Below are 11,286 nucleotides of genomic sequence, written 5' to 3' on the forward strand. Positions count from 1 at the left end.
TTTTGCTTTTGGTAGGAAATTGCACCCAAGCATCACCCAGACTTTTCCTTGCTCGATGTCATCTGGTTGTTCATCAAAATGTTTGAATGCATAATCATTTTAATGTGCACAAGCTAAAAATCCACCTGTTTAGAGTTGCCTTTGATTCATGGTAACTGGAACATCGATCGTTATATTTGATGTTTGATGATTTTTGATGAAATGTAACGTGTATTGCTGTTTCATAATTGGTGACTATACAATGTTTTTATGGTGTAAAGCAATTTGAAATGCCTTGTTGCTGAAATGTGCTGCACAAATAAACTTGAACTGACTTTTATTATTCTGGCATTTAGCAACTGAAAATAATGTTGGTAATCCTTAAGCAGAAAAGCCAGACAGTAAAAACGTTAGTTTCCTTTATATAGTGCAAGAAAATATCAAGTTTCAACTATACGTGGAATAATAACAAGATAATTGCTATACGTTTCATTGATCCATTCATTGTTTTCTGCTGTTCTGAGAATCAGCTGCAGAAGGAACGTGTCCAGGAGGGAAACCCAGACGTCCCTCTTTCCAGCAACACTTTTCATTTTATTCTAGGAATCTCCTGAGATTCTGAAGCCATAAAATATGTGAAGTCCCTTCAGTGAGTTCTGGGTCTTTCCCATTATCACCTTTAAATGGGATTTGAATGGAAATCCTCCAAAAAAGAGTAATTAACAGGCCGCCTGAACCACATCGGCTGGCTCCTTTTGATACAGAGGAGAAGCAGCAGCTTAAACACAATCTGGTGGAGATCAACACCCTGCCAAAAGAGGACGCTGATTCCAACCGATCATATTCTGTTCTTTCAGAAATGATTGCGACAAGTCACAAAGAGACGTTCTGCTCGAAAAAGACTGACCGGACAACCTGAATGGTTGTAATCTTTTTTTTTTAAGTTGAGAACTGTTTCTTTACTTGACTTACGTAAAAACTTTTGCAGCACTCCACAATAATCATGGCCAGGCGATGCTAGCAGAGCCACATCTTCTGAAAACAAGAAATTTACAGATGTTTCCATGTCAAACTAAACTAGGCCTTGGGAGCCAGACTCTGAAAATTACAGAAAGCATCAGAGACAAGAGAGAGCCCTGGAGTCCAACCTGCACTGGGAACAAGCTTGAGATTGTGCTGAAAATATGGTCACAGATTTCGCTTTGGTTTTACAAGATATGCTCTACTAGCACCTTTCCAATAAATCCCTCTAAGGACTTCTCAGGATCCAACAAAACCACATGTCAACTGGAGGACCAAAAGCAACACTCTTAAATCTGAGGTTCAAAAGCAAAACTATCACAATATTTTCTCAAATATTAATATATTTCTGGATGTAGTAACTCACACCACATCAAAGTTAAATGTGGAGAGCTTAAAAGAAGTAAAAATAAATTGTAAAGTTCTACACAAGACAAATTTTCCTTCTAATTTCTAGCATCTACTTGGACCTGCCTGCAGGGAAAATGAAACTCCAAGGTAGTGAGACGAAATGTGGAAGTGATGTCGGTGCTTTGCTGTCATACTTTATGAAGAAAGATTCACAGCTGAAAGCAGTGCCACAACGCGATGATTGAGCCTCCTGTGGGATTTGTGAGTACTAAATTTACCAACGAGGCTGTTGCATTCAACTGATAATGTGACTTTAGATCAAAAGAAAGGAAGAGAGCTAACCTTTTTCATCCAAGCAAAAGAGAGAAAAGTGCAAGGCATCTATAAATATTGCAGGGAAGCGTAAACCGGACAGAAACCAGCAGGATCAGCGTATAGCTTTTGTGGCGTTTCACAATATACAGTTTTGTTTATGCATAAGACGAAGCATTAGCATGATTAAATATGACGCTGTTTGCAGAACCGCTTACGTCGCATTTCCTTCCAAGTGAAGTTTTCCTTTTGATTTAATCAAAAAAAAAAAAAGTATGCTTCAGATATATGAAACCTTTCAGGCAGCACGCATCCGCTCTGCAGAAAATAACACAATTAATTGCATGAACTCAATGAAGACAGGAAGACAGAGTGCAACACTGTTCCAAGGTAATGTTAGAAAAGACTTATGTTAGAGCATCTCAGTACTGACTCATCGTGAGGATTTTTTTTTTTTTTTTTTACATTTTACTCTGGGGCAATGGCTCAGGAGGATCTACACAAGTTCTACTGCTCCGTCCATATATTTACATGCTGGTGGTGGCAGCCTGGCTTCTGTCAGTCTGAGCCAGTGGCTCCACTGTAGCTACTGTATGAACAACATATCTTGGTGTAAAGTACTTATGAGATCTTGGATTTGATTAAAAAAAAAAAAAGTATAATTCAAGTAGAAGCCATTTACCATTTATATGTAAAAAGGATAAACTTTCACCATTGTTAGGGAGGTTTAATGTGTGCAAAATTAAAAATTCAATCATCTAATTGTCATGAGCGTCTTGAAAGTTGATCTGTTTCAAAACATCAAAAAAGTTGGAAATATTAACACAAAATCATTGAATCTCTAAAACTAACACTTGACTTTTTTGAGAAATAATTTGCTTTATAATAGTTTGAGAATCTTTAGTAAAATTTAAAAAACAACAACAAAAACCCCCACAGCTAATCATATTTAAAAACAATGTTTTAATTAAACAACTAATCAGAGCAAATTAAAACTTTAGTCGTACTGATTTCTGCTTCATAGGAACAGTTTTCTTAGTATTTATTCTGCTGCTGAACAAGTTATTTGCTGCTAGATGTTTGAGAAAATATATTTGTAGTTAGCTTGATTAAAATATTCTAAAATTGAATCATGATATTCTAAGAAAATCTGTGCTAACAGCAATTATGAATGAATGAAGTTGCAAAGACCAACCACATTTAATAACTTTAGTAGCAATAAAAGTGAAAAAAGTACAAAAATGGCAAAAGACATAACATAAACACCACTGGGTGTTATTTGTCTTTGCCAAATGACATAAAAATGTGAGTGTCATTTCCTCAAATCTTTTCTATTTTCTGTCATTTTGTGAACGAATCAATCTCTGAAAAAGTTCAAAAATTTGCTGCAACATTTTGTAGGATACCATAGATTCTTAGCAGTCTGAGGTTTTGTATAAAAACACTTTCATCTTACCAAAGAGGCTGGAGGCTAAAGGTGAACCCAGTGAAGGCTAGACCAAACATTATCACTGCATTCAAGCGGAGAAAGATGAGAAAATGATGTGTTTCCTCTTCGAGCACCGCTACGTGCAATAACATGTAAATGGTAAGAGATGTTGTTGTTTTACGTTTTCCTCTGAGATTTAAAGGTTGTCTGGCAAGCTGAGAGAAAGAAACACTGCAGCCAAAATCTAGACCAAAAAATGGACAGGATTTACTGTATGTGACACTCTGAGGACGGTAACTGTGTTGTCAGAATAAAGCATTTCTAAACATGTAAAACACATAGATCTGTATTGTATTAGCATTGATGGTGTGAATGTCACAATCCTTCTTCCCATCTCCCCACTGATATAAAAGCAAGCAATAAAAAACATGCTTTGGGTGAAAAAAAAAGACTCTGTCACCCCCTGATGGGATGACGCCCTGGGCAGTGACCGCTATCACCCATATCAAAAACCACAACTGGAATTACACCTAAAAGTGCAGCACAACAGAGATCATACACCTCAGCATCATACACAGTGTCCAGAAGTTGATCTCTTTGCTAAAACCACAAAAAATATAAATAAATTAAAATAAAATGGTATACAGGAGAATGAAGAAAACAACTTAGGACATTACCTGTATCTCTCTCGCATGGTAAATGATAATCAGCCCCAGGAGAATGATTGTAGAAAGGCTTATCAGGCATTTTAGAGCTAATGAATACAGGGATTCCTGCAAAAGAGTGAAAACACGAAAGCCAAACAAGACTAAACATGATGACAATACATGAACAATTTAAAAATATATATAGTAAGTGCTTTTTACACCATTGCAACTAGCCAGGACTTAGCAGTTTTTTTTTTAATCATAATCATTAGTGTTCTCTTTTATGGTTGGGCAGCAGAGGGCCAATCGGCATGTATCTGTTGGGACGCTGCACTACGCAGACTTTTCTTCCACACTTTTGGAAGAAGTTGTTTAAAATATACGAGTTGCATCCACAGTGACAGAGCAGAGCAGTGACTAAGTCGCCCAAGCGGGACGTGAAGTTTGAGTAAATACGCACCTTGCCATAGGCTCCCCATGAGAGTTCAGTCTCTATAACCATAACAACGATCCCAAACATCCCAAAGATTAAAGCATAGTCACTGAGACGCTTCCTTTTCTCAAACAAGGCCCGCCGGTGCCCCAGCTTCTCCCCAATGTTCTGGTTCTTCTTTTTCCCCGATTTGCCGGTGCTGTGGCCGCAGCCTGCCCCTCCGTCCCCCGATGCGTAAGGCATCAGCGTGGCTGAATTGTTCTCCGGCTTGGATACTAGAGTGTCCGACGCATCTGCGGCGGAGATGGGCTGCAGAGGCTGGGACTCGGAATCGAACTCGTGTATGTTTCTGCGGGACGAGCTCAAGTTGCTCAGCGGCCGCATGACGCCGCCGTTGTATCTGCAGCTGCTCATGGCTATTTCATTGTAGGAGTTGCTGTCTTTGTGGCTGCTCCCCTGGCTGCCCCGCTGCCGATACTGCTGCTGCTGCTGTTGCTGATGATGATGTTGGTGGTGAGGATGATGATGTCTGGTTGAACTACCATGACTAGAAGGTGTGAAGTCGCAGGCGGTGCTGTGCTGGCAGCCCTGCCTCGAAGACGTCTCGGAAGGTGTCCTCAAAGTTCCCACAGTGGTCGGCGACGTCCCGCGAAAGACGAGGCTTTTTCTCGCATCACAGGTGGTGCAGCTATTGCAGGTGCAGCATTGGTCGTGCTGCCTGCCGATGCGCTGCTGCTGCTGCTCCGGTCCGCAGTAATAGTGCTGGTACTTACAGTGTTGGAGCTGCTGCTGCTGCTCTGGGAAGAAGTCGTTGTGCAGCTGGAAGGGGGTTTCCATGTCAGTGCTGCCGATCACAGCAGCGGTCAGGAGCCACAGAGCACCCGACAAAGGGCGTTATGGTCCTCCTCACAGGAGGACGGAGCCGCTGCATGAGCAGATCCATTTCGGCTCCGGTAGAATGTGAGAGATGGACCTCCGATTGGGCAGAGGGGGGGCAGGAAGGGAGGTGGGGGCAGGAAAGGGCGGGCGGGGGACCAAAACAACTGTTTCGACGTCACGAAGAAGGTTGGAACGTCAAGTTCTGCCTGATATTATCGATATCAGTACAAACTATCAGTGCAGATCGATTTAACAAGACAATTGCGGCACGAAAAGGGTTAAAATTTTCGGCGTATTCAGTTTTATTCAAATTATTTTTAAATATACCATTACATTTATTTTTATTAATAAAAACCTATTTTATTATTATTATTATTATTATTATTATTATTATTATTATTATTATTATTATTATTATTATTATTATTATTATTACACCCAAAATATCTCTTCATAGCCACACATAAGCTAAGCGTTCCTTTACGTCCTCTGCACATTTATTTATTTGCTTTAAATCAGGGCTTCCCCAGCCCTGGAGAGCTATTATCCTGCAACTCTTAGATGCATCCCTTCACCAAGAAGCCTGAGCTAAAAGGCTGATATTCATCAGTAGTCGTTCAACTCTGCAGAAGTTAGGTGACAAGCCATTCATTTGATTCAGCTGGAGAGAGGATGGGTGGCAGGACAGCAGCTTTGGACTTGGATAGGGCTGAACTTGGGCAATTCTGCTTTAAATACAGCAAACACATTGAATACGGACACAAAATTATTCATTATTCATATTCAATTAACATTTCCATGTCTTCTAAAGCATTTACACACATATCTGTAATCTGTATTTAATTAAGATTTAAGTCATGAAGTTGAAGCAGGAAAAAAAAAGATAAACGTTTTGATCTTTTACAAAAAAAGAAATATGTGCACTGTGATGCAGTAGTTAGCCCCAGGTTACTCTGGTGTCATTAAACAGGTTAATAAGTTTGTTAGTCCAATCCCATATTGCTTTTGTGTGTCCTGTCCTGGCTTAAGCAAAGAAGATGTTGGATCTGGCTGCCTCGCTATTCTGTAAAATAAATAAATAAATAAATAAATAAATAAATAAATAAAAAAAATACACAAAAAAAATAATGAAAGTTTCTGCATGTAAAGGCGGTGGGAACAAAAGTCAAATGATTTTCTGCCGCATCTGCAGTAAAATGTAATTTTAAAGAGTAATGTTTCATGAAGGGTGCATACTTGGTGGCGTCAGCATCATGCTGTGGGAATCCTGATGGAAAGATGGAGAGAACCAAATACGAAGCAGTCCTTGAAGACAAGGAATGCTTTTGCATCAAAGTGGGCTAGAATGGCCCAGATGAAATCCGGATTTAAATCCAGTTGATCGTATGTGGAGAGGAGTTCATGTTCACATAGATTCTTCATCCAATCCAGCTGAATTTGAGCTATTTTGCAAAGAGAGACAGACAAAAAGATACACAAATGGAATAAAATATTTGCAATTGCAGATGACGATGGCTCCTTTTGCTACAACACCAAAGTGTTTATCTATTACATAGAGCCTCAATAAAACACTGAAGATGGTGGAATAAACGTAAAAAAAAATATGTGCAATTCATTGCACATACCTTAAAACTATGATTTAATTCTGCTCACAGGGCGCTGTGACAGGGTCGGTCCGTATGGAGCACATATGACCAGAGTTTGTGTGTTCAGCCAGAGACTGATGGGACCACTGGTGGCTGTGTTATTATGGAGCAGGAGAGTTACATCCCCCCAAGGAATTACAGCCAACTACCCGCGATTGAGTAGCTGGTGAGACATAAAAAAAAAGCCCGAACTCAAATCATCCACGCCTCTTGAATTTACAGCAGCAACAAATTAGGTATCAGAGCCTGTATGCTGGAGAAATGTTTTCTGCATTTCAAGGGGCTTCCGTTTTTGTCCCCCCCCCCCAACCCCCCCTCTTAACAGGGGTTTCATTGTTTCAGTCGTAGTCCAATCATTCACTAACAGTCATTTGTGGAAACAAAAATAATGACTATAAACCTGCAGAAAAAAAGAGTGTGAAAATGCAAGCATGCCGTCATTTGTTACATTCGGAAAGAGGAAAGTGGAGCTGTCAGCGGTGCCAAAAAACAGCCAATCAAAGAAGTAACTTTCAGCACGGCGGACAGCTCCACTCTCTCATTGATCGCAAGCAGCCCCTCAATAAAACAACCTCCCTGCACAGGATCGCAATGCGCACTTACTCCTGATTGGCTGGAGACGAACACCACGTGACACACCCCACCTTCCTGAAGCTGAAGCTCGCCTCTTTTTTCTAGGTGGAGTGAAAATGAATGAAACAGACAACAGACTTCATTATCTATCTATCTATCTATCTATCTATCTATCTATCTATCTATCTATCTATCTATCTATCTATCTATCTATCTATCTATCTATCTATCTATCTATCTATCTATCTATCTATCTATCTATCTATCTATCTATCTATCTATCTATCTATCTATCTATCTATCTATCTATCTATCTATCTATCTATCTATCTATCTATCTATCTATCTATCTTTTAGTGCAGTTTCCCTACTATCAGTTCTGTGAGGTTCGTTATTTCTCCCTCTAGTGGTGGAACCAGTAAATCATTACACAAAGCGCTGTACAAAGAAAAAGAATATTATAAGGTTTTAGATGTTTAATCAATGTAACATTTGTCCTTTCTAACAATTAAAATTACACCACTGACTATGGGAGACTTGCTCAAGAGCCATAACTTATTGATTGCACTGGTGAATTTTGAATGAAGAATGAATTTCAGAATAATAATACTTTATGTATAACACAAAGGAAATGATATACAAATAGAAAATGGAAACTCTACTATAAAACTATAAATAATTTCCCTCTAAAGATAAAAACCCTGTTTTTTTCCTTTTGGTTGTTTAAGTTTTTTTCTTTCCTTGCTGTTTTTCTGTGCTGATTTGAGACACGCCTTTTCATTCCTTTTAGTAGAGGCTTTAAAAGCAGTTTAAAAAGACTGCTTGGTTTTCTGAACAGCTCACGCATTTCCCCTCAAAATTTAACCTGAGTGCAATGCAAGGTGGTAAAGAAATCATTTCAGCACATTTACTAAAATCAGAGAAAAATAAAATGTATTTAAATGTTTTTGGTTAATCAGCGTGACACTTTTGGATGCAATGATTCAAACAAGAAGTTCAAGGTATCTTGATAATCTTGACATGCATGACTGACAGCAAATAATACTTTTTTTCAAAACTGAAAATACGAACATGGTATTTATTCATGTAATGGATCACTGGTGTTTGAAAGATACTTTGAATGATACATTATTCTGTTTCTTTTTTAAATGAATCTTTAAGTAAGCAGAAAATATATTTAATTATTGATAAAATGAGTAAAACTGTGTTGCTAATGTGCATAAATCAGTCAATGTCAAATCTGTTCCAAAAATCTGTAAAATGAATAATTTCACTTCTGAATTTAGTTTGTGATCAATTTTAAATAATTCCATTTGATTCCGTGTTAAAAAACTAAAAGGATGGTTGGTTAATGTAATTAAGAGTTGTTTTTATTATTTATCAAATTCTCCAATGTTGACTTATCAGAAGTCAAAAGAAAACACACAAATAATACTGCTATAGGGGAAAATGTTTCCTTCTGTATATAAGAAAATGAAGATTCAAAATGTAATCTAAATTTATTAAAAATTCAAATTTAACTCTCATTTGTCTCTCGGGAGCTTAAAGGAAGAAACTTGAGGCTTGAGAGTTGAGTTTTCCACTCAGCCTCTCCTGGTTCTTTTAAGTGTTTGTTTGCTCCCGATATTAAATTTGGAACCAGGCGATCTGCTTGAAGAAAGTCACTGAGGGATGCTGAACACATTCCAGGTGTGGAGGAAAATCAAATCAAAAATCTCACGGGAACGTCAGACAAAAATTAGATGAGCGGGAAAGTGCACGATGCAAACAAAAGCACTTATCATAATAGAGTCTGACACTGTGATCCGTCCTCTTATTGAGTTTGTCAGGCAATAATTCATGCTGGTTCAGGTCCTCTTCTGTGTCTCCTGACTGAGTCCGATATCGGCTATCTCAGGATCTGTCTCAAGGGCTGAATCAACCAATCAGGAATTGACTTTGGAAAATTGGAGAAATTGATTTATTGTTTTTTTTTTTTCTGATGAGATGAGAGAGATGAGTTTTAACAGTAATCACTGAATACAGAGTTTATATTTGTCATTGAAGGTCATCAACAAATATTTAAAGCTAAACAGTCGTTGTTTGAAACACTTTTCCAACTTCTGGTGCAATGGATCTGAGGTCGTAAAAACGTAAATGTTTTCTGAAGATTTTGGGGTGATGCCGTTTGCAGGTAGGCGTACGCTCTAGCTAAGTTTGAAGAGCCTTAGTAAAAGCAGTTAAATGTCTGTGTAAAGTCAGTTTTGATGTTTTCTTTACATAAGTGACCCAAAATTGGAAAAATGATTATCTTGTCATCTTTTCATGGCGTTTTTCACTTCATCACTTAACTAGAATCATAAATCTAGAGTAGATGATCCTTTTTTCCTCAGAAATGGTTGGCATATCCAGAAAAATCACACATTAGGTTTGACTGGTGCAGCTCTCTTTAACTTATTTATTTTATGTGAATGCAAGTACATTAAAAAGACAGCAGCATTTTTTGCTTCTTTCCAAATGCAAGCTATGTTATCTAATATGATCCAAACCACAAACTCTGTTTTGATCATACTGACACACAGGCTAAAGGTGTTGATGAAGCAGCAAAAAGGAGCAGACTGCTTAGTCAACAGAGTAATTCAGAAGTGATTTCCTTTGGGTGACGGTGCAAGTCCATTTGGAACAAGAACATCAAGACTCTTGACCTCAATAGATACCCGGGTGTTTTAATCCATCTACCGCAGCACATGTGAGGCACTGCCACACCTGGAAGATGCTTGATAAAAGATCCCCGACCCCTGATGCCTCTTTTATTTTAATGCACAGAGGCTTTGAATCACTTCAGGGCTTCGTCTTCATCATCTGCAGGTGGGATTAATGGCACAAAGTCTAAATGGTCATATCCCACTAAATGAAATATTTATTCGGCTGTGAAATTATAGACAATTATCACATTTTTATTGGTGTAACAGACAAACAAGAGGAGGAATTAGGAGAAATCAGGAGGAAAGCTGCAGTGCTTGGGCTTTCATTTGTTCTGTTATGTTAAGGAGAACAGCTCGCTTGCCTCATGTGTCTAATGTGCACTTTGAGGAAAAGGTAATTGCAAATTTATGCAGAGTTGTTCTGATTCGGTGATGAAGCATTTTCAGTCCTGATTGTGGTTCTCTCTTTGACAACGGACAGATCCCATAAAGTGGGACGAGATTAGTCACCGACTTTCATGAATGCCATGAATAAATATAAAATGTAACCTGTCGTGGAATTTGCAGTAATTGTTCAGATCACTGTATTCTTGTACAGGACATTTTTTTAGGCAATATAAAAAGCAGAATTTGTAAAAACACACTTTACTCCAATTTAGCTGCACACGCTCTGATTTATGTATGGTTTTTATTCCTGACTGCACACTTTCCTCAGTTTGTTATTTTGTTTATTGTAGTTATTGATTCAGTATAATTATTACTGATGGGTCAAATAAATCCTCACACATCTTTAAATTAGTAACTGAATTATGGGGCAGATGTAGAAAAGATAATTTAAGAATATTTTTGACAGATTAAGAAGCTGATTTAAATCTGTAACATTCATGTACATCAGTGTTATTTGAAGGTGCCATCAAATATGTCGCAGAAGAATCCACCACAGATTAGGAGGCTACCAGTTATGCCTTAACAAGCAGCTGAGACACTAAGGCAGATTTCTGCAACTTCAGTCCTCAAGGGTTGGTTTCCTTCAACTTTTTCAACGTGTCTCTGATTTAACACATCTGAATCGAGTAAGTAGGTAATCAGCAAGACTCTACAGAGCCTGACTGCACTGCCAGCCGTTGGAGACTCTTGATGCTGAATAAATCACAGAAAAGTCGCACTAACAAAATCCAGTGAACTGCAAACCTAAGAATACTCTGTAACTGGAAGTAATACTCCATGCTTGTATAGAGGGCCCCAGTAAATGTTATTTATTCTGCAAACAGCAGCTGTGTCTTGAGGTCAAAATTCTGTTCATGTATCTGTACACTGAGTATGACACCACCAG

General features: G+C 38.3%; 1 protein-coding gene across 1 annotated transcript; it reads right to left on the reverse strand.

Moving 5' to 3' along the window:
* Window positions 1-2,107: 2,107 nt before the first annotated feature.
* Window positions 2,108-5,032, reverse strand: LOC148156001 (small conductance calcium-activated potassium channel protein 3-like). The gene is made up of 2 exons (XM_088010983.1): window positions 4,199-5,032; window positions 2,108-3,864 (listed from the first exon to the last, which is right to left on the reverse strand). Exons 1-2 carry the CDS (start codon window positions 5,006-5,008, stop codon window positions 3,757-3,759), a joined length of 918 nt encoding a protein of 305 aa, XP_087867109.1. The 5' UTR covers window positions 5,009-5,032; the 3' UTR covers window positions 2,108-3,756.
* Between the last annotated feature and the right edge of the window lie 6,254 nt (window positions 5,033-11,286).

This window comes from Poecilia mexicana, unplaced genomic scaffold, assembly GCF_051168715.1.
Source record: "Poecilia mexicana isolate PSO_F unplaced genomic scaffold, ASM5116871v1 scaffold_12, whole genome shotgun sequence".
NCBI classification, from domain to species: Eukaryota; Metazoa; Chordata; class Actinopteri; order Cyprinodontiformes; family Poeciliidae; genus Poecilia; species Poecilia mexicana.

Bases quoted from the DNA above. Each gene is read 5' to 3' on its own strand.
- LOC148156001 (XM_088010983.1), bottom strand. From the start codon at position 5,008: ATGGAAACCCCCTTCCAGCTGCACAACGACTTCTTCCCAGAGCAGCAG. The intron at 3,865-4,198 runs GTGCGTATTTAC...ACTCTTTTGCAG, and splicing joins CATGGGGAGCCTATGGCAAG to GAATCCCTGTATTCATTAGC.